Source organism: Galeopterus variegatus, unplaced genomic scaffold, assembly GCF_000696425.1.
Source record: "Galeopterus variegatus unplaced genomic scaffold, G_variegatus-3.0.2 Scaffold588, whole genome shotgun sequence".
Classification (NCBI taxonomy): domain Eukaryota; kingdom Metazoa; phylum Chordata; class Mammalia; order Dermoptera; family Cynocephalidae; genus Galeopterus; species Galeopterus variegatus.
Window position 1 is genome coordinate 524,141 of NW_007726699.1, and position 23,925 is coordinate 548,065.

At 45.6% G+C, this 23,925-nt stretch overlaps 1 protein-coding gene across 1 annotated transcript in view; it reads right to left on the bottom strand.

Moving 5' to 3' along the window:
- The window catches only part of STAB2 (stabilin 2), a gene marked incomplete at its 5' end in the record, with an annotated part of 97,374 nt that overhangs the window by 23,406 nt on the left and 50,043 nt on the right, over positions 1–23,925 (bottom strand). The window contains 14 exons of the mRNA XM_008570288.1: positions 225–374; positions 1,700–1,826; positions 3,104–3,160; positions 4,432–4,578; positions 6,844–6,933; positions 8,276–8,452; positions 9,790–9,849; positions 10,885–11,025; positions 11,782–11,928; positions 13,171–13,254; positions 14,022–14,069; positions 15,045–15,164; positions 20,907–20,978; positions 22,856–22,929. Of these exons, the coding sequence (XP_008568510.1) occupies positions 225–374; positions 1,700–1,826; positions 3,104–3,160; positions 4,432–4,578; positions 6,844–6,933; positions 8,276–8,452; positions 9,790–9,849; positions 10,885–11,025; positions 11,782–11,928; positions 13,171–13,254; positions 14,022–14,069; positions 15,045–15,164; positions 20,907–20,978; positions 22,856–22,929 (1,494 nt within the window). The remainder of the gene's footprint in view (positions 1–224; positions 375–1,699; positions 1,827–3,103; positions 3,161–4,431; positions 4,579–6,843; positions 6,934–8,275; positions 8,453–9,789; positions 9,850–10,884; positions 11,026–11,781; positions 11,929–13,170; positions 13,255–14,021; positions 14,070–15,044; positions 15,165–20,906; positions 20,979–22,855; positions 22,930–23,925) is intronic.

Consider the following 23,925-nt stretch of genomic DNA (forward strand, 5'->3'; position numbering starts at 1 on the left):
TGGCTGCCGGGGATGAGTTTATATTTCTAGAGGTGAGGCTCCTTCAGAGATGGAAAGTGGGGAACATCCAAGGAGGGAAAAACACATAGGGCAAGTGGTTGGGAGGTGGGTGGCTGGGAGAAAGGGGAGGAAGGATGCTCCCAGGTTAGGTGGAAGGTATGGATGAGGACAGGGAGCACACAGCTAACCACCAGGCTCTAGCACAATGAAGTGGTGCCACATACGCTGACAATCAGGTCCAAATCTCCCCGGCCAGCACAGCTCACACGCCGTCCCATTGAAGCCAATGTTGCATTTACACTCTCCTGTGGATGAGTACTGATCCAGGCAGACACCCCGGTTATTACACGGGGTATCCGGTCCTCCAGGGCAGGCTGGAAGAGATGAAACAGCAGTGACGCAACAGTCCCCTGACCCAGAGCGGCTCAGCACCTTTGCAAATGTGCTGTGGATTCTGACATCCATTAGCCCATGGGGGCCAAGGGCCTGGGTGTCAATGGACATTTAGGGCAAGCCACTGGCCAATGGGACATGTGCTTAAATGTATCTGGTATGATTCTCCCTCAGCAGGGCGATACACTGAACTGTGTAAATCAGGACCCCTGGATTTGTGTAGATCTGGGCTGAGCAACAAACTTGCTCTGAGCTTTAGTTTTCTTAGCTCTGAATGGTGCTGCTGCTGATGATGACAACAGAGAGCCTGCTCTTGACCTAGACCACTTTGTTGTTGTGAGGATCAAATGAGGTACAATGACACAGCTCTCGAAACTATTAAGTGCTGAACAAATATAAGGGATGACACTGGTTTTATGAATGGTCCACACTTTAGTGATGGAGGGTGGAGGCTGGTGACCGCGAGGACTCTCAGCCCAGAATGTGGATTACAGTGAATGGACTACGTGTGGTGGTAAAAACCATGGCTTCTGCAGACAGACTGTGGCACCTTGGGCTCACTTCTTATCCTCTCTGTGCCTCTGTTTTCTCATCTATTAAATGGGGACAACAACGGAATCTATTCCCTAGGGTTTGTCGCCAGGATTAAATGTATTGATACGGTTGGGAACTAGCCCTCAATAACGTGCCTGCTCAGGACAACGTGTGGCAGATCAGAAGTGCCGTGAAAGCATTTGTCAGGCCGCCGCTCTTGATGTGTTATTGGCTAGAAATTGTATCCAACACAGGGGTTTCAGGATGGGCCCAAATGCCCTTCGGCAAGGAGCCTTTCCCTGTGAGGTGAGGGAGGGGGGACATCGCTATACATCCTATAACGGGGGGTTTCAGGAAATTATGGCCCACACTTACAGTGTCAGTACATCACCTGCCAGGGCAGAGGCATATCGGATGCATTTAAACTCATGTGCTTATCAGTATCTTGGACGTTGCAGCACGTCAAAAACGAAATGTGGTGTTTTTAGCACCACGGGAGATGCCTATGCTCTAATGTTAAGCAAAAAAGCAGACACACAATTAGCATTTATGCACACCAGAATCTCCACTCAGAAAAAAAAATAAAACCCAGAATATGTCGAATGAAAGAATTAAAAAGGAAGATACACAACTCTTCAGAGTGATGGTTTTGGGGTCTGGGAATGGTCAGTAGCGGTGTTGCCCCCCATCTCTATAATTCTGGTCCTTGCAAATGCTGTGCAGGGAGCGTGCAGTCCTTTTAGAATCGTGGGGCGGGAAGAGGCGCCCTCACCCTGGCAGTCTCGCCCGAAGTAGCCCTTGCAGCACCTGGGGAGCTGTATCACCAGGACGCACTGCTGCCGGCAGCCTTGCACGCTCCTCCTGAACGGCAGGTTGTAGAGACACGTCTGCTTCACACCCTAAAGGAAGAGAGTGGATGAACCCAGCGCCTGCTACGCGCGGGCTGGGGCCTGGGGCGCTAGTCCTCCCCCTGGTGGAGAATCCCGGTACTGCCCAAGTCGAAAATGGGACCGTCAAGGGGCAAGAGCTTTATTATTGTTATTATTTTTAGCCAATTCTTAGGGAAATCAATAGAACAATGGTGGAGATACCTGGATTGGGATTGGGTTGGTTGGGCTGGGAAGGGGGCAGAGCTAGATTCCTAGGGAAGATTTCTCCCCAGAGTAGAGGAAGGACTTCCTGACACTTAGAGTTGCTTGCAAACGTCCCGGTTGCCTGGGGAGGGCGTGGATGAGAGACAGCTCCCGATCACCGAAGGGGTGTGTGGCAAGGCCCAGGCATCTTCAGCAAGTAGCATGTGTGTTCCATTTTGTTTTGTAGATGTGTTTTGGTTATAGGTTTTACTAGTACAGTAGAAAGAGCTTAACTTTGGAATGAATATTAAAAAACAATAGTTGATGAGCACTTACTATGTGCTGGGCACTTAAATGTACACACATATGAAAATTTGATTTTCCTAATAACTGAATACAGAATTGTTGATTGGTTCCACTTTACAGAGGCAAAACTGAGAGATCATGTAACTTGCCAAAGGTTACTGGAAGTTGACACCCATAGCTGTGGATGCCAAATTTCATTGGCTTAAATGTTACTGTATGCTGCTTTCTGGGCTTTAATCCTAGCTCTGCTCCTTACAAGCTGTGGCCTTAGGCTGATTGCTTCCCCTCTCTGAGACTCATTTTCTCATAAGTAAAGTGGAAGTAATAATAGCCTCCGATGAGTGTTATAATGAGGAATAGGTATAATGAATATACAAAGGGCCTAGCACGGAGCCTGAGACATGAACAGCAGCCAACAATATATAGCTATTACTCTTATAGTTATAATTATCTTTGAAGTCCTTTCTAGGTCTATAATCCCATGGCTGTTCTAGACTGTTCCAGACTGTTCCTAGAAGATGGGTAGTCGTTTGATATCTTGGGCTGAGAATGTTCATCTCTCATCCCATTGACTTGGTTGTTAAAAGAATGACATAAATTACATTTATATGAGGATTTTAAAAAGCTCATGGAAAGATTCAGATTATTTTTTAATTCTATTTTTCCATGAACTTTTAAAAGTACCCTCATGCAACATACCCACAGACAGACATGCAAATACACATACCAGAAAACTGAAGTCTGATAATGAAACAAAACTATGGCTCTCCAAATGTTATTCTTGCATTCATAGTTACCTTTGGTTTACTCCACCTTGGGCAGCTGGGAGTACTGACACAGCTCCCACAGTCCCCCTAGTATGCAAGGAAAGTAACAGTTAAAAATCAAGAATGTTGGAAAACACAAGGAAGTGTCCCTGGTTAATACCTGGATAGGTTGATTAAGAACTTAATAAATCTTGATAAAGATTCTGGCTATGATCAAGAATATAAAAACAAACACTGTGGCACTTTGCTGTGGAGATTTCTGAAGGTCTGTCTTGGCCGTCAACTCTTTGGTTTAGTTCTTTGAGGGGAAACGTCCCCTTTTACAGAGAGCTGGACCAGGGCAGTGTATACAGGCATACAGTGGTAGCAATGGAAAATGTGGATGCACCTGTCAGTTCCATTTTAAATTAACTTTGATACTGTTGGCCAATCATTTATACTCTTTGATCCTTAGTTTTATGACCTATAAAGTAGGGATAATAATTCTTGCTGCTATTTGATCTTCAGGGGACTGGTGAAATAAAATAATTAACTGAAAAAACATGTGTGAATATACTTTGGAAAGTAAAAAGGCCATAAGCTGTATAGCAGAAAGGACAATTGGTTTGCTCCTACTTTGGCTGTTATCCTGAAGTTTGGGATATTTATTGAATGCCTGTGAGATGCCAGATACTGACGCCAACTGGTAACAAACTTTGCCTTGTAAAGTCTCACCTCTTTGAATCTCAGTTTTCAAATCTACACAACAGAGTGGATGGTAACTACTTCCAGTATTGGATTATTGTGGGGGTAAGATGAGCATTGAGCAGAATGGCTGGCTCAAAGGTGGTGCTCAATAAGTGGTATCGGATAGATGAATGGGTGGATGATAAAATGTTTCACAAGGTGTAGTGCCCAAGACAAAAGTTCAATCAATGTTGTCAAATGAATGAATGGGTAAATGAAAGTGGCTGGCATAAAATATTGGACTGACCATATAAAACTGCCATTTTGTAGGCCCCAAACTGTCCGATATGGCAATTTATATGGTCTACTCTGGCACAAGCTCAACAATGTTTGTTGAATGAATGAGCAAATGACTGAGTAGATGGATGAATTTGAAAACGAGTGGTAGGATAGCTGGCACACAGGAATAGCAGATGGATGGATAAACAAGAATGTCTGAGGCCGTGTAGGGCTAAGTAGACGCTTGCTGATTCTGGGTCTGGAGAACTCCATCGCTGGGCCCTCAGATCTCTTGGGTCCTGGTCTCACTGAGGACCAGACTTCAGTGGTTTCACAACAGGGTCCATGCAGGATCACAATGGCTGTTCTTTGGCCCAAGGTTTTCTTAAGACAGTGTTGTTTTTGGGACTGACCGAGACACTGAAAGTAGTGAAAGTGTCACAGCGGCCCCCCAGGGTGGGATCGATCAGCAGACAGTCAATGCCATAGGCTATGCCTAGGTCAAACAACAGCTCCCGCTCCACAATTCTGCATGTTTGGCCATTTAGAAAGAGTTCGCCCTGAGAGAGAGAGAGAGAGAGAGAGAGAGAGAGAGAGAGAGAGAGAGAGAGAGAGAGAGAGAGACAATTAACAATCCCTATCAGGCTTCTCTTCTTCCCAGGCCATAAAATGTGGCCAGCACCTGAAAGACTCAGGGAGAACTGAATATATTTATCAAACGCTCACTATTTATTATGTACCAGCTACTGTTCTTTACCTGTATAAGTTCTTTTAATCCTCTCACTGCCTCAGTTTCCTCATCAGCAATTGTAGCTTCTATTATTTGTACTCATTTGCAGATGAGGAAACTGAGGCAGTGAGAGGTTAAATGACTTGCCCAGCAGGTGGTGGTGCAGGCGTTCACACCCAGGCTGTTAGCCTTGGGGCCTGCCCTCTTGGCTCCTCTGCAACACAATACTGCCTCTACCAAAGTAGGGACGTTGGCAGTGGGGTGACAGGACAGTGCAGGGAGGACCTCGCTGTGGTTCAGGATGAACTTTGCTGACATGGCCACTTCATGCAGTAACTGAGTTTTCTTATTTAGTGCCAGCACCTAGCAGAGTGCCTGGCTCAACTTTCTTTCCAGGATATACAAGGGATGGACTTTGTAATGAAAATAACAACTTCTTTTTTCCACATGTACCAGGCATAGTCTGAGCTGGGCTTTAGATACATCATTTCATTGAATGCTTGTGATGATCCTATGGCTTCTGTTCCCCAAATCATCCAGCTAGTAAGTTGAGGGATACATTCTTCTTCCAAGATGTAAAATGCTTTTAGAAAGTTCCATGAGAAGACAAAAGATAAATCTCAGCATCTATCGATGGAATGGAGATAATTCAGTGGAAAGAACACCAGAAAACTGTTGTTCAAGTCTTGCACGTGCACGTGCGCACGGTGTGACCATGGGCAAGTCACTGAATGAGGAAGTTGTCCTCTTGCCCTCTCTCTGCCATTTTCCCAATGTGATACCCTTCTATCACTGTCACCAACACCAAAGCCTTCACCAAATGTCTTCCCTGGACTTTGGACTTCCCAGCCTTGGAAACTGTAAGCAATACATTTCATTTTCTTTATATATCACCCACTTCCATTTATTTTGTTACAAACAACAGAAACGGACCAAGACACTGTACTTCTCTGATGTTCAAATTTTTTTCACCAGATAGAGTTAATGATTCCTAATGCCTAGGGCTGTTACACACGTCAAACTAAACACTATATTGTGAAGTGCTCTGAAAGCTCTACTAGCACACAGAACGAGCAGTGGGCATTCTTCTTTGACAGGTGTCCACTTTGGTCTATGGAGATATTCCAGATGATCTCAAGGGTGTAAGTAGATTGGGAGAACTCTGCAGAAGCTGGAATGAAAAGATGCTAACACTCCTCAAATTCAGTTATAAATTCAATGCAATTCCAATCCAAACACCAAAGAGATTCTGGTTAGAAGGTGCAAGCAGGATGTTGTGTGGGACTTGCTGGAAGTCTTCTTGAAGGGAATAACTCAGCTGGGAGATGCACCCCTTTGCTCTTGCTCCTTTCTACTGCCTGGAAAGTGGACAGGATGGCTGGATCTCCAGCAGCCATGTTGGATCTTGAGGTGACTTTGAGGTAGGAACCATGTGCTGCAGAGCAGAAAGGCAGAAGGAGCTCCCCCATTGAGCCAGCATACTGGTTCTGGATCAGCTACCTTCAGATTTCTTTTGCAAGAGAGAATAGATCCTTATATATTTAAGCCACTGTCATTTTGGGTTATTGATTATATACAGTTGAACTAATCCTATCAGATCCATTCGCCATATGAAATTATGGGAATGCAGACATTCAGGAACAAGCCAGTGAAGGTGAAAATTGCAAACCTTCTTCCTGTTGGCTGATCTAGGTAGGTGTAGCCCAGAGCTAGCTCTGACTGCTGAGAGGGCTGGAGGTGAGGCCACAGTGGGGCTGGGAGGAAGGGAAAGAAGTGACAGTGTACTTTCCTGCTTCAGGGAAGGGTATCACACTGGAAAATAAATGCTGTATGAAAAAAAGAAAAAAGTCAACCGGAAGTTGCTCTCCACAAGTGCAAGAGGCTTCTTGCCACCTGCTATGAGGTCTTGGGTTGGCCAGAATCCATCAGGTTTTTGTATCGACTTAAGTACTTTCAGAGAAAACACCTCTGAAGGCAAGCTTGCTGTCAGCAGAGGACAAAAATGAACATCTCCTTGAAGGGGCAGTGGTTGGGGAATGGCTTGCCATTAGGTGTTTCTAATCCTCCCTCCCCCACCCCCTGTGATGTCACTTACGATGTCACTGCCAGCTCCACACTTCACACTCAGCTCTGAACCTTGCAGGGTCTTCCAGGCAACAGATCTGGGGAGATCCACAGCTAGAACCTATAGGAGCCAAGGTGCAACATTAACACCCCACACTTGGGCTGAAGAAAGGCTCGAAGGAGATTTACCAATCAACCAAATTCAGATGCAAGTTTTCCCACAAGTTATAATCCCAGCTTTAACATGACTGTAGATATCATCAAAATGAAGAGTAGCCATGGGCCTTCTAGGAGTGTGGAAATTCCTTCTGGAGGTAAAGTCTCGACCAGCTGGCCTGGGTTCAATTTCCCTTCCATCCCCCATCTCCACTGGGGAGTCCACAGAAGATACTGTCCTGGTGTACAAAGCCAATGAATGAATGAGTGGGTTAGGCTGAGAAATGACCTTGGGTGCTGTCCTGGGCTGAATTGTGCCTCCCCAAAAGTTATGTTGAAGTTCTGATCTCTAGAACCTCAGAATGTGACCTTATTTGGAAATAAGGTCATTGCAAATGTAATTAGTTGGGATGAGGTATGTAATCCTGGAGTAGGGTGGGCTCTCAATCCAATATGAATGGTGTCCTTAAAAGAAGAAGAAATAAGAGAAAGCCATGGGAAGACACAGAAACACACAGGGAGAAGATGGCCATGTGACAATGGAGACAGAGATCGGAGGATGCACCTACAAGCCAAGGACCACCAAGGGTTTCCAGCAACCAGCAGAAGTGAGGAGAGAAGCATGGGACAGATTCTCCTTCAGAAGCTCCAGAAGGAACAACCTCGAGAGCACCTTGATTTCCGTTGTCTAGCCTCCAGAACTGTTTACTACGGAGGATAAACTGCTGTTGTTTAATCCTCATGGTTTGTGGTAATTTGTTACCGCAGCCGCAGGAAATGAATCCAGGCAATATGAATGAACCGAAGTTCGGGCATTTGATGTTCTTGGACTGGATCTTGTCTGTCTTGGGGAGAAACGTGAATCCTGAGAGGACTCAGGGTGGCAGCTGTGTTCCTGCACGGTCTTGCTTCTCTGATGCATTTGATTGGTTAGAGGGTGAAAACTGAAGCTGGACTAAACAGTCAGCTGCCTAAAGATTCTGGAATTAGGAGAGTCCATCTGGAGAAAGTTGGAACTGTTGTCAGCAGCTATTTTGCCAAGTGAACTAGGAAAGAGCAAGGCTGTTCTGCTGTACAAGAGGAAATAACAACGGCAGGTCCAGAAACAAAACCAGGCACGGTGTCCTGCAGGGGTCAACGAACCACGGCCAGTTGGAAGAGGACACAGTGGGGCAGGTGACGCTGAGGCCTCCTTCCCACTGTGGAGATGGGGTCACCTGACAGTTCCTGGGTCACCATGTCTGCGTGCTGGATTTTATCATCCCCAGGGACATCCCTGCGCTCATTTCTGTGTTTAAACAAAATACCTTGGCATCTCGGATCACGTGGAACTTCAAATACTCCTTCAGCTTGTCCTTGTTGTCTCGATTGAACAGGAAATCTTGTTGGTCAGGCGGTAGGGCTTGGAGGGCTTGGTCCGTGGGCCAGAAGACAGTGACCGGGGTGTGGATAGGATCACTGATGACGCTCATCAAGCCCGAGTCCTGCAACACAGGGAGTCAGCCCCTGGCCAGTGCGAGCACAGCCGTGCAGCGAGGCCAGCCACGTGGGCCGAGGCTCTCTCTCAGGATTCCCCTCCGTGCCCCACCCCATGGTTTACAGGGACTCCGGATGGCTCAAGGGTGACACAGCCAGAAATTAGAGGCTGTCACACTCCAGCCTTTCTGACCCTCATTCCCTTAGAAAGCAAATCAGAAAGTCAAATTCTGGGCTTTTGTTAATAGGAAAATAAACTTTAGTATTTTTTTTTCTTTGATAGTACTCCTGCCCAAATATCTTAATTTCTGGAAGACTGGCTTAGCATTTTTCTCATTTCATTTTAAAAAGTGGAACCTGTATGACATTAAGATACTCATGTATATTTATAAGACTCCTAGATCACATGTCCCCCCCCAAAATTGTGGAATGAATTGTGGGATCATTTTGAGAGTCTTCCATAACCTGGTGCATCATATAGACTTTTTTCCTTTATTTTTGAAATACCCTATGAAGTAGGCTTTATTATCCCCTTTTATCAAGCCTCAGAGAGGTTTGCTAACTTGCTCTAAAAGACTGTGTTCAACCAGACCCTGATGCACAGGTGTGGGGTGACAATAAAATTTTGGGGTGAGTAGGTGGGCAAAGATTACTTGACTGTAACATCCTTGGAGAGTCTCATTTTCAATACCTTGAAATCCTCATTTCTATAAATCTCCCCAGAGAGTCTGAGACCTAGAGCATTTTGGGAATTGCTGGTCTAACACAGAGATTTATAGACTATACTATGGGGGACTCTGGCGGTCTTAGACCTCTTCAGGAACTGCTCAGGGTCGGGGGTAGGGGAGCCTCAGGAGGACCCTGGGCCTGCTCCTCCCCAATTCTCCTCAGCAGTCTTTTGTTTGAACAAGAAGTTTCTACTTGATTCGTGGGAACAGTCTCTGAAGTCAAAAAGATCTGGTTTTAAATCCAATTTCTACCTGTCTCACAGGCAAAGGTTCCCCAACTGTCCACCCCAGTTTTCCCATCTTGATAATGGAGTTGATGATTCCTGATGTGAAGCACCCAGTGCAGGGAATGGCACATCCCAATTTCTTTCCCTCTCTTCAGCCTCAAATACTTCAATTTCTAACTCAGCCAATGCACATTATATAGCTCAACAAACCACACAACATTTTGAGAATAGAGGCAGAGAATGACTTTGTTGTGCAAAAAATTAGGATTTTCCACACACATCCCACGCAGCTTGCTGATGCAAAAACACAACAAAACAATAACAAGACACAACAAAACAAAGCTCCTTTAGGCAGGTTATCCCCAGTCAACTTTCCCCGTAGGTTTTTACCTGTATTAAGTTGCTAAATTTGATGTAGCCATGGTTTACTGCCACTGTCGTAAGATTTTGCTGCAAATATAATAAGAACGGGCATGGAACCTTTCCTTGTACAGTTCACAAAGTACCTTAACAAAGGCTCAACTGAACAAAATAAAGGTGAAATAACATGGCAGGTACTGCAGAGTGGCTCATCAGCACCCACTCTAGCTCTGTTCTCCCTGTGTTTTCTGAATTACAGAGGATGGAAGGCTAAGCATTCCATTCTCCCAGACTCCCTTGCAGCTGGAGCCCCATATGTGATATAGGGTCCACCAAGCAGAAGCACTTGTGCAGGACTCGTTGGTGGAAAGAAACAATGTGAAGTGGTAGCGGCTGCCAGCAGGGAGCTCAGACCTGGCAAACACAATAGTGGAGGCATCTGCTGTCTAGTCTCTAGTATCCTAGGTGGTGAGGCTGGAGACAGGTGGCAATGGCATGGCAGTTACAGCCAGAATAGCCCTGTGGTGAGGTTAGCTGTCCTCCCTTTGCAGGCATCCTTGGGCTGCTTTGTTCCCAGGTGTTTAACATCTATATTATGCTCTGGCCTTACAAGAGATATGATGATGTACCTAATATCTTAAGAAACTCCTTTTTGTGTAAGCTAAGTATAGTGGATTCTGTGGTCTGCAATAAAGAATCTTGACTGATACTAATAAAGAACAATAAAAGTTAAAATGATCTTTTCTGTCAATTGAGAAGGAGTTTTACTCCAGGTTTAGTTTTTGTGATTCTCTCTCTCTGTATCTGTCTATGTATCTATGTATTTATGTATCTATCTCTATGTTTCTATGTATGTATCTACATATCTATGTATCTTATCTTTTCCATCTTCCAAATCTATGCAAGACCACCCAAAAGAAAAACTTATAAAGTCCACTTATTGATTTAAAGTAGACTTTTACGTATTTACTTCTTATGAAGGATAATGTGTACTAGGCTTTTAGTGATAGCTCGAGATTGAAGCAGCAAAATTAAAATGTTTCAGAATAATGCCTCAAAATCAGAATTGAGATGATAATGTATTGAGTCACTCCATACTGAGAGTACGATGGTGAGTTTACCTACCAGAATCCTTCCAGAGGCATCTTTGGGGGTGATCAGCAAGTTTTGTGGAGACAGCAATTTGTCTATGATATGGATGACCCCATTAGTACTGATAATATCACTGGATATGATCTTAGCTTTGTTATTTATATACACAGTGTCCTGAAATCAACCAAAAAAGAAAAAGAGAAATGAGCACAAAGAGAAATAGACACAAAATCTTCTCATAGAACGCTTCACCAACATGTTAAATCATCAGGTGCGAAATTTGTAGATACGAGTAAACTGAGCACATTTTTAAAATTATGATTATAGAAAGAAAATTGAGACAAGAATGTAATTTCCACCTGGAGAAGTTAATAGCAAATAATATACAGTCAATCAAAACAACCATTTCACTGTGGTTTGCAAATATGACATAAACAAGCAGCTCAAAATTGACTTCTCTTTCATATTTGTTCTCCACCCCCCACCCCCCAACACACACTTTCTTCTCTTTGCAATGAATTCTACAGCCACCATTTGTTTTTATGTTGGGAGGGACAGGACCAGCATGGTCAGCTGGCTTTAATTAAAAGCATTCATCCCTCTTCAACTTCTGACCAATGATGTCAAAAGCAGTTTTATTGACCACCTGGAGCTGCCCTACTTTTGGAGTTTCAGTTCCAGCTCTAATATTTATTTGCTGTGTGACCTTGGACAAGTTACTTAACTTCTCTGAGCTCAGTTTCCTTATTCAGAAACTGGGGATAATAACAGTATCTGTATCATGAGGTTATTTTGCAGATTAAATGGGTTAGTACATATCAAATACTTCGAATAGTCCTGCATACAGAAATCACTCAACATACATTAGTTACTATTATTACTGGCATTACTCTAAGCAGCAGACAGATGACCTGAGGAGGCCTCTCTCACCTGAGAGACGGAGATGACAATTGGCTCCCCTTGGAGGGAAGTAACATTTGGGGCCAATTTCAGGTTTTCCAGAAGCAGCTGGTGGCAGGCGATCACGTGATACCGAAGAACCTGGGGCATGAGGCCCTGTTTGGCCCAGTCTTTAATCTGTAATAGGAGATCAGAGGGTTCTCCCAGAGGCAGCCTTGTGCTGCCACCTTCTCTTTTGCTCTCCTTCCCTCCGTACTGTCCCTCCCCCCGGTCCACCCACGTCTCTCTCCACCCAGACTCTGGGACGTGGGCAGTCAGAGTTGGTCTGTGCTCAGGGTTACAGGAGAAAGTGGCCCTAGTTCCTTTCCTGCCTCTATTACAGAATCTCAGAGTGGAAGGAAACGTGGACTTCCTCTAGTCCAGCATTTCGCAACCCTTGTTGCAAGGACCCCAAGTTCCGTAAGATGTTTCTCGAAAGACAAATTTTCCCGTGCAGTATGCTGGAAAACACTGCATAGTATACCCCCCTTTTGGAGAGATACCAGGGCCGGATTTAAACCTTTTGTACTGGAAAAGATCATGACGTATCTCCATTTGGAATTCAAAATACAAACAATGTTAACCATAAAGGAAGTGTCATAAAAAACCCACAAAGTTCTCATTGTTTTATGATAACTCCTTTGATGACCTTTTTTTGAATTATCAAATTTCAAATACTTCTAAAAATTATTTTTGTGCTCCTGCTTTGCTGGTACCCAAAGTATGTGCATAGAGAGGCAGTGTGTGTAGTGGTTAAGAGCACAGACCAAGGTTCGAGTCCTTACTCCACCACTTGCTAGTCATGTGACCTCAGGAAAGCTACTTCCCTCAATGTTCTCAACTGTAAAATGGGCATAATAATAGCACTCAGCTCACAGGGTTGTTGTGAGGACCAAATGAGTTCATCTAGGCCAGGCACTCAGAACAGCGTCTGGTATTCTTAGCTATTATGTTAGCTATTATTATTATTATTAATGGGTAATCCAGCATGATGAGCCCCAATGAATATTAGAACAGTAAAGACTCTGATAAGTCCTGCAAGAAAAGACCTATTTAAATCCCTTTAATTCAGCATCTGCCTCCCCCCAATCTCCCCTTTATTTTGTCGCTGGGAAGTTTGGATCACTTCAGAACTGTTAATCTTTTCTCTAACCCCTTATCCTGTTAGGAATGTTCTTTAGAAGATCTCTGGCCAGTGGCTACCCCAAATCTACCTGACAAAGGTCCCTGTGCTGAGAGGCAGCCCCTTCTTTTGCTGGTCAGCTCCACCTGATCCTCAATTTCTTGCCTGAAACATCTTCAGTGTTGGTTCCAGAGTGAGGCCCAAAGACTGTGTTTTAGCCCCAAACCTCCTCCCCCTGCCCATTGTCTCATGCTTACCTGAGCTTCCTCATCGAAGGCTGCAGATAAAGGCGCAAACACGGTGAAGGGGCCTGGGCCCACCAGTTCTTTCATGGAATGCTCCTGCAGGAAAGAAGGCGGGGCCAATGCGTCACTTACTTGACTCAGATACTGTTAAATAAATTCACAAATAACATAAATACAGGCAGGGGCTTATACAAATACCAGGGAGAGCTGATGGGGCAGAGCAGAGCAGAAACTGGATGGGGATACCTGCGTTTTGGTCTTGGATTCAAATAAATTGCAGGTTCACTGCCCTTGAAATCATGGTTTGTTTTTTTCTGATTATAAAATTAACACATGCTGATTGTATTGAAGATTTTGAAAATACAGCATAAAGAAGAAAATAACTACTCCCATAATCCCACCACGTAGAACAACTCCTATTATTTTCACTTTTCCAACGTCTCTTCTGTATATTAGTATTTTACGTAATTGGGATGATACAAATATAAAAAAAAGATGATTTACTTAACTGTTATAATTGTCTTCTTGCAATTCTAAGATCATATGGTTACTATGGTTATTTATTTTTCTTCTAGGTTTTAATGATTTTATTCTTCTAGTTTTTAATAGTTTATTCTTCAATATGTCTGGAACTTATTCAGATGTATGATGCACAGAAAGATCAAACTAGTTGCCCCAGTAATGCTTCTTTTCTCTGCTGATGTAACGGAGTTTTTTCATATACTACATTCTTATGTAGAAAATTCCAGAAATCCAGAGTCCCAGACTTATTTCTACCCTCACCAACTCTGGAGGCTACAGGTTTATCCTGTATCTGGCTGGAGACCGAGCTCTTATTGCTAGACAGTCACGCATATTCTCACCTGCAACTGGAAGAAATACTGGGAAGTTTTTGGGTTCCTGGGAAGCTCCTGCAAACAAAGACAGGGTAGTTTGGCTTAATGACTGTGAATTATATACAAGAACAAGACAGGGTTGTTGCAGGATGATTTTTCTAAGGTCATGAGTATCTGCCATTTCTTCAACTGGAAATCTGCAACAATGGGCCTTTTCTAAGTCTTTCCTATATGCTTACAAGTGATGTTCAGAATGACCATGTGAACTCAGCACGAGTTCCAAAACTTTACTGGAATTGCCATCTCATTTATCAGACAATAAGGTTCATTCATTTTCAGAAGCACCTGAGCTTTAACAGAATTTTTAAAAGTTCAATATTTTAAATCAACTATAGGTTTATGGCAATTTGGTTACTCTATTAACAAGAATATTTGACCAGCCAAAATGCTCCAGTCCCTCTTTAAACCAAATAACAGGATATTTACTTTCTCATAGGTAGAAATCTGCAAGTATCATATTGTCTCATCCTCTGTGCCCAGTATAGGCTTGCGTGCACACACACACACACACACACACACACACACACACACACACACACACACACACACACTCCAACAGCAATCCAGGCCTTTGAGTTATTGTGCACTCTGTGTCTTTTACACACATCATCTCATTTAATTCTTATAACAACCTGAGGGGCTTGGTACCATTATTATTATTTTTTACAGGTTAGCAAACTGATACACAGGTTATGTAATACCCCCAAAGTCACAACGTTGCAAACTCGCAGAACTGAATTCAAATCCAGATGTTTCTGACACCAGAATCATCGGTTGATCTTAATCACTACATTGTACTCTTTTCCAGGTCAAACGAATTCCCATGGGTAGACAAAATTTGCCAATTTATATAAAAATAGCCTTTCACATTGCTATTGTAAAGTTATAGACTTTTACATTTTACAGAGCTCTCGCATATTCCTTAGTTACCTGGATTCTTGTCATAGTTAAGGAAATAGAGTTTACTTATGGAAACGTGTCTCATGTTACCTGGTAGATGTTGCCACGGCAGGTGAACCCATCTCCGATGTACTTTGGCTTGCAGGTACAAGTCCTTTCTTCCTGTCCAGTGTGATTGCAGACAGCAAATTCACTACAGCCGCCATTTTTCTGGTAAAGTTGCCAAGGGGCAGGGGAAGGGGGTCAGACCAGTTAGTCTGTCAGTTCTGTCAATACTTGCAAAGCAATTCTGTGTTGAAATTTATTTTTTGTCTCACTCTCTAACTTTGATTAGTTGGCATTGTTTGCCCTTTTCCTGAACTTTCCCCTGTGGTCACAGGGGCATCTTACCCACCCTTATCCCAACATGGCAGGACCCCTCCGAGCAGATCTCCAGCCCTCGTAGATAAGCCCAGACTTGCAAATTGGAAACCTGTCAGCATCTGGGCTTTAACTAGAAAGGCACCAATCGTGTTGGACACTTCCCAGCTTTAAGCTAAACTCTGATCTGATCATAGGAATGGGAACAGTCACCAGACAGAAGGTAGTCAGTATAAAATAGATAGAACATATTGTCCCTGCCCTCAAAGAGCTTATAAGCCGTGGAGGATGGGGCAGAGAAGTAAAATACAAGCAAAGTGAAGTGCAGTTCAAAGCCAACATCCATGGCAACGCTCACCACATGGACACTCGCCTCCACGCTGCTCCCTACACCCACCCCTGACCCCAGATCCCCCCGGCCTGTCCTCACGAACCCTCGCCTGTGCTTTCTGAAGCTCACTGACATTAGCAAACTCTCCAACGTTCTCAAGCTCTTCGCAGGAAGCTCTCTCCACCTCTCACTGCAGAGGTGTCTGTCTCCTGCAAACATGTCTCCCTGCACTCCTCAAGGGAAGCTCTGTTTTCCTCCACTGCCCCCACTCTTGATGGTCTGGGGCTGGAATAGTGTCTTTCTTTCTGTACTTTGCCACTTCCAAACCATCTCTACTTCCTCATCCTTGAAAGACCCCAGCTCCCTGGAAGCACATGGTATCTACAACCCCCTACCAGTTTTTCCTCTGTGTTCCTAATGGTGGCACCTGGGTCCCTGTCTTCCCCTCCATGCCTGTTATCAGCCTTGGCAGTGTCACCATCTCTGACAATGGCCGCTGCTACCCCTGCCCCCACCCCCTTGGCCACCCCCTGACTTTTTTTTTTTTTGAGACCGGCCACACCGCGCTCAGCCAGTGAGCGCACTGGCCATCCCTATATAGGATCCGAACCCGCGGTGGGAGCGCTGCTGCACTCCCAGCACCGCACTCTCCCGAGTGCGCCAGGGGCCTGGCCCCACCCCCTGACTTTTTAATCAACATTAAAGTGGACGGCTACTGAAAGCATCCTGCTGTCTCTGACCACCAACTTTTATCACTTCATCTTGCCTCTTCTTCACTGCTTTTCCAACTTCCTTTGATGCACAGGGACATCCCCTCCTTTGCGCCCACTTCTTCCTGCTTTTTCTCACCGGCATTCCCACCCACCTGCTTGGCCCCCCTGGCCCCCAGTCCAGCTGGCAGCACTTAAGAGACTAAGACAGTTTGGAGCAGGGGACTAACTCAGCGAAGGCACCATATCCTGGCCCTTGTTGGTGACTCTTGAGCAGAAATTGGTGGTTCTTGGGCCAGATTTAGCTCCATGATGGTTTTGTTTATTTAACCTAGTGTTTAAAATAATTTTTTTGGAATTAATTGCCATCATTTAAAAATTGGGAAGATTTACATAAAAATTCATAAAAATTTCCATCTCTCTTAAAAAATCAGAAGCACTGCCAGCACTGGGCTGGCATTTGTCAGAGCAGCAGTGAGTTGGAGCTGTGTAGACGTTGCTGCATGAGAGCGGCATTACGCTTCGGAACGCCCTGTTGATATTCCCGCCTGGCTCTGATGGCCTGAGATTTACTTTTTATTTTTTTTTAAAAGATGACCAGTAAGGGGATCTTAATCCTTGACTTGGTGTTGTCAGCACCAGGCTCTCCCAAGTGAGCTAACTGGCCATCCCTATATAGGGATCTGAACCCGTGGCCTTGGTGTTGTCAGCACCACACTCTCCCGAGTGAGCCACGGGCTGGTCCCTTGGCCTGAGGTTTATGATCTTGGAATAGAGAGTTAATTCCTAAAGGGATGTGCTGCTGAGAGGGTAGCAAGGGGTCTCCAGAATTTCCCAGATCGGTTGTACCAGGAATCTTTTGGCCAACACAAAATGACCATATTTTAAAAAAACAGAAATGGTCAATGGGAGAGCTACTGTCATAAGAAAGCTGGCCATAGTCCTAGTTGTAAAAGCTCCAAATCCCAGGCCCTACCCCCTTGCTTTCTGCAGCTTTTCCCTTACTGTCCTCACAAAATTGTTCCTTGTAGGGACATTGTTCTGTCAAGGAACTTTCCAGACCAACACAAGGAGACAATAGGGACCTTACTTGGAGAGGAAAGTGTTGTCATGCCTACCGCTGGTGGCTCTCAGGTGGGCAGTGACATAATTAAGGGAAGCAAAGTGTTGGGATTGGGCCTCCTCTGAGCATCCCTGCCTTGCAGGGAGAACAAGCACCGTCAGAAGTGGTCAAGAGCGCGGGCCTCGAGTTAGATGGATGTGGGCTCAAGTTCTGACTGTGCCGTGTCCTTGCGGTAGGTGGCTTCGGGTAAGGACCCCCATTCCTGCCAGCCTGTAGTCATTGACCTGTGGTCCTCTGAAGATGTGTCCAAGTCCTAGGCCCCAGTAGCTCAGGATGTGACCTTATTTAGGAACAGAGTCTTTACAGTCGCGATCAAGGATCTTGAGATGAGATCATCCTAGGTGAACAGGGTGAGCCTTAAGTCCACAAGTGTCCTTATAAGAAGAGGAGAGGACACAGACACAGAGGAGCAGTCCATGTGAAGATGGAGGGGAGATCGGAGTGATGTGGCCGTAGCCCAGCAATGCCTGGGGCCACCAGAAGCTGGAAGAGGCAGGAAGGACCCACTCTCAGAGCCTTCAGAGGGAGTACTTGCTGACACTTTGATTTTGGGTTTTGGGCCTCCAGAACTGTGAGAAGATCATTTTTGTTGCTTTTACCTACCCAGTTCATGGTAATTTGTCATAGCATCCCTAGGAAAAGAATTTGACTCAGCTGGAGTAAAATGGGGTTAATAATAATTCTTACCTCATGGGGCTGTTAGAGGAATTAAATGAGAGAATTCATGGGGACCCCTACCACAGTGACTGACAGTGACTGACCCCTGGTAAGCAGTAGCTACAAATGTCACATGGATGCAGGATTTCAGAGGCCTTGCTGGCCATGCTAAGTGGCCCAGATGTGCCAACCCAGGACAGTGGGCTTACAGAATATCTTATCCTTTTGGGGGTATAAAGCCTGGAAACTAGGCTCTGAGCAGCAGTAGATAACTTGCCCAGTTTGACACTTAGTGATCAGTTACCGAGAAGGCTCCTACTTGGTTTACATAACATGGAGCTAGTCTGTGCCGAGGGTTGTCAGAGAATCAGAAGACAGCTTTCAGGGAGCCTCCTCCCAGGACTGACATGAGCACAGTGACAAGAAGTGTGTCAACTCCATGCTGTAGACTGGAAGGAGAAGGTAAAAGCCCAGATTGTTGTGCTGAAAGGGATCCAGGGACATCCATGAACTTCCAAGGAAACTGAGGCTCAGAGAAGCAATCAGCTCAAAGCCGTAGAGTCGTATAAATCAGGGCTGCGAGGAACCTCGGTGGTCATCTGGGATGATGAACATCTGTTGCTTTATTCCTATGGTTATATACCTTGAAGTATGATAAGTTATCACTTCCCCAACTATCTCTCTGGACACTTCTAATGTTCTACCCTGATTTCAGAGAAATCTGTTTTCTTCTACTGTCTATTCACAAATCCTAGTCCTCCGGTTGAGCTCACACAGAACAAGAACAACGTTGGTGTCACAAGACAATCCTTGAAATGTTGATAGCAGCCTCTGCCCCCCGCCCCTACTCCTCTTTAGTAAGAAAGACAACTGGAAGGATCAGTGATGTGTCCGTGGACAGGGAGGGGGAGGAGGTGTCTCCACCCGCACTAGCTCCTGCTCAGTGCAGGGGGCCTAGAACCGGGTCCTCTACTATACGGTAGAGCTGACATGTAGAACGGTGGTGGTGGGGGCCGGGGAGGGTAGTTGTATGGCGAGGGTTGAATCTCCTTCGTTAGTCTAGCAACTAGGTCTCTACTAGGACAGAACCGGCCTGTGGAATGCGACACCATATTGTTGACTTGAAAAGCACTCACTGTGGATTCCTCTTTATATAGCACAGGAGAATATGGAAGGGAAAGCTGCTGTGGGGTCAATCTAGGAAGGCTTCCTGGAGGAGATGAGTCTTGAGCCTTGTCTCAGAGGCGAAAGACAGGCTTGGTGGGGCGAGGGATTTCTTTGATAAGAACTGGCAATATGGGGGATAAGCACGTGGATAGATGTAGCTCAACATGCTGTGGCTGAGCTGAGAAAATGTGTTGGACATGTCTGTATAGAGGTCATGACATTCATGCTACTGGGGTCTGAGGTTTCTCCCAAATTTCCACTGATGAAGGAAAAACACACATCTGAGCTAAATAATGAACTGTTTAAAAAACTGTATGCTATCTTACGGCATTCCTTTTTTATAGCTCAAGTTGGGAAAAAACCACCCTGGAATAGTAGAAACTGCGCACACACACACATTTTGCAAAGAAGATGAACTGACAACTGACTTCTGTGTGAATATTTGTGCGTGTGCAGTTTCACTTTTCTAATTTTTTTTTTCCTTTTTGTCTTTTTTACTGACTGGTAACGGGATCGCAACCCTCGGTGTCGCGCCCGTACCGGGGACCGGCAACGGGATTGCAACCCTCGGTGTTGCGCCTGCACCACGCTCAGCCAGTGAGCGGGAACCGGTCTCCACATGGGATCCGAACCCTCGGTGGGAGTGCTGCCACGCTCCAAAGCGGCGCACTGTCCAGTGCGCCACCGGGCCGGCCCTTACTTTTCTAAGTTAATAGACTATTTTTTAGAGCAGTTTTAGGTTTACAGAAAAATTGAGTGGAAAGTACAGAGATTCCTACATATCCCTATAGCCCAGCCCACCCCACCCCGACCCCAGTTTCTCCTGTTATTAACATCTTGCATTAGTGTGGTACATTTGTCATAATCGATGAACCAGTATTGATATTAAAGTCCATATTGTGAATCAGGGCTCATGGTTCATGATGTACATTGCATAGATTTTGACAAATGTGTAATGGCATAAATCTACCATTATATTATCAGCGTAGTTTCATGGCCCTAAAGGTTCTTTGTGTTCTTGTCTTTCCATGCCTCTCTCCCTCCAGCCCCTGGCAACCACTGATCTTTATACTGGCTCCATAGTTTTGCCTTTTCCAGACTGTAACATTTTATATTCCGTGATGATAATTTTTAACTGACCTTTTCTTCCTCTCTCCATAAGCTACGTACAGAGTAAACAAAACAAAACAAAAAAACAGGTAATGGATGTCAGTACTCAATCACCCAATCACCATGGTTAGGAAACCAGATTTTGGACTGGATGTTACAGCCTGTTAGTTGACTCACGAGGGCTACTTAGCGAGACCCTGCTCTGGCTGACACGGCCTGCCTTCAGGAAGCTGAGAATCCAGCTGGCCTCCAGGCACTTGCCCCAGCCACGTTCAGGTGACTCCCTGAACAGCTATGTACACCTGGGTCCGCTCGGGATCCTAAGCCTTTTCTCTTTTCTCTCCAGTATTAGCATGGAACATAAAGGGGAAATGAAGCAGCGCTGAGGCCTCCAGGAGTGAGATCACCCCAGCTCTGCCTACTCCAGAAGCGGGAAGGAGGCAGCCCAGGCCCCGAGGCTGTGCAGGCGTCGCCCCGAAGCCGCCCATACTCACGGTTAAGCAGACGTCGATGCGCGTGCAGACCTTCCCGTCTCCAGTGTAGGCTGGCAAACAGTTACAGACGGCCTGCCCAGGGGCACAGGGACATGGGTCATTTCACAGCTAGGTTCGGTACTGGCTCTCAGACTCGAGTTCTATCGTGGTAGTGGTCATGTTAGCGAGTCTACATTTGACATTGGCGGTATCTCTAATGACAACTGTCATCTTACATGTTAGCCATTGGGCACACTTCACTCGAGCACTGGGATCTCACACACATCCCATCTTTGCCACCAAGATGACTTTCTTTCTTTCTTTTTTTTTTTTTTTAACTCTCTTACCTTATGTGGTCCCTTGCCTTCAGGCACTCACCTCTTTTCTCTCTCTGACTGGTGAAGGCTCAGCTGAAAGGAAGCTAAGCCATATTCCACTCCTGTTCATACTTACATCTTGCTCATCTCCACCCACGGGGGCCCAAAGGCACCGATGCTAAGAGGCTGTGCAGCCCACCATGGTGCACATGTGAAAATAATCTGTCACACTCATTGGTTGGCCAAGGAAATCAGTTGGGGGCTTCAAGTTGAGGGAGGGGACACTGTCTACAGGGAGTTGGGGACAGGGCCCCCATGTCACCTGTGCTCTGCTCAGGAGTGCCCAGCTGCAGGGCCAAAACCCAGCCCACCTAGTCACTGGCTGTGCACCCAAAGGAAGGATGCACACCTGCTCCCAATGTGTCCTCCCAAGGAATGACTTTTATAAATCACACGACAGCTTCCTGCATAGCAGTGGATGCCCTGGCCTGATGTCCACTTGTTAGAACCTGAACTCATGGAGCCAGCAGGGCCACATGGGTAGGTTTTCACTCTTCTTCCTCCTCTTCCTTCACAACAGCTCAGTCTCGGCTCAAACCTTTACCAAGACGCCCACAGGCTGCCCCTCCTCAGCTAAGATCTTGTCCTCGTTGTTCAATTCCATGTCCCCCCTGGCTGCCTTCAAGGTCTGGGGGGACACTTGTAGAGACTCCATGCACCAAAGAGCTTACAGATTCTCCCATCCCATATGTAGTTTGAAATAGAAACTTTATGAACTTCAAAATATGTGTAAGAAAGCCCATCGTTGACTATTCTGATTTTCTCCGTGACTTAATGTGTACACACATGTGTGCACGTGTCCACACGTGTGTGCACATGCACGCACACACAATTCCTCCAAGGCAGATTTTTTTTCTTATTTTTGAGCACTTCAGGCACTTGCTTGATCTGCCCACTGAGAGACCTGGCCTTGAGGTCTCTGAATGGCTTCACAAGGTTGATGGAACACTCACTGGAGGCTATTTCATCATCTGATTCTGGATGTATGTAGTTTCCTCCCAGACATTTTGCTTGTTCACCATGTGACAGGGACTGAGGGAGGCCGAGCTTGGGTCTCCAGGCCTCAGCTTCCCCGCCTGTGTCTTCTTACCTGCGACCTCTGCCCTCTGATGCTGGAGCCCTCACATTTCCCCACCTCCCAAACCTGCTCTCCAGAGTGACGCTGCAGGCTCACTGAGTTCGGGAGCATGTGACTGACTGACAGAGGGCCCCAAATGCCACCTTCTGCTGGCACATGCATTTCAGAGCCCCAAGCCAAAGAAAAAAATGTGGGATCCTGGGCATCAGAAAGCTGAAAGAAAGGGGAGCATTTTGGGGGACCTTCTAGGTGCTTCTGGAACCACACAGTGTTTGCAGGTGCCTACTTCTCCCCACTCCAGGGAAGCTTCTACTCCAGTACACTTTGTCTCCTCCTTCCCCCCATTTCTCCTTACTCCCAAATAATGGCCTCTTATTCTTTCATAATTTCTCCAGAAGTATTTATATTTTGCTGCTGCTCCTCAGAAAGCTGTTGTTAGCCTCTCTCCCTCAGGCCTGTGACTAAAGACCTAAGAGTTTTCTCCAGGGAAACATAAGGGCCCCAGGAGGCGTCACCTGGTTGGGTCCTGTCTGCGTGCACTCTGCATTCTTGTCACAGCCACCGTGGTTCTCCAAACATGGGTCGATTTCTTTAAAACAAAAAGCCAACAGCTGGCATGAGGATCAAGCCTTGTTTCTGAGAGCAGGCATCTGGAGGGACTAGCTGGGATGGCTAACCGGCCGAGGGGGGCAGGTGTCAAAGTGTTGGTCAGTTTGGGACACCTCAGAGGCAGAAGTAGCCTGATGGGGAGGGTACCAGATGCGTTTCTAAGATTGAGTCTTCTGGGATGGACTCCTTCCAGCAGAGGCACAGTCTGCAGCCTTAAATCTGCCCCTCTGGGGAATGAGTATGAGCATCTGCAGCAAAGGACTCAAATAACAGAATCTTGGAGTCCAACCCAACCGTGCTATGAATGAAGAGACTTGGATATTAAACAAAAGAAACTCATTTACAACCATCACAGTATGGATCGATTCCATGAGGAATCATCGATAGATGCTAAACTTAGGGGGACATTTTGATGAGGAGCAAGATATTTGCTTGGTGTTAAAGTATCTCCCCACTGATTGCTTATTAGTAGCAAAGGGGAAAAATGTATACGGCGGAGAAAGCAGACAGCACCTTGACTGAGTGGTCAAAGTTAACACAGATGAGGGGCAGGTGGAAATCGTGTGCCTGTGGTGTGATATCCTGAGAAGGATGCAATACTGCTTGTGGGACATTTGCTTGTGTGACATTCAGGCCTGGAGCATTCCTGGCCTGCATAAGCTGAGTCTAATCATGAAAAAACATCAGACAGATCCAAAATAAAGGGCATGCTGTCAAAGAAAAAAAAGTTATAATCTTCCAAAATGTCAGTGGCCTAAGAGACAAAGCAAGGCTGAGGAACCATCCCAGATTAAAGGAGACTAAAGAGACCTGACAACTAAATGTAATATCAGACCCTAGACTGGGTCAGGAAAAAATGTCCAAAGGACATTATTGGGACAACTGATGAAATTAAAATATGAATGATAAACAAAATTATTATATCAATAATAGATTTACTGAAGTTGACAACTGAGCTGTGGTTATGTAAGAGGCT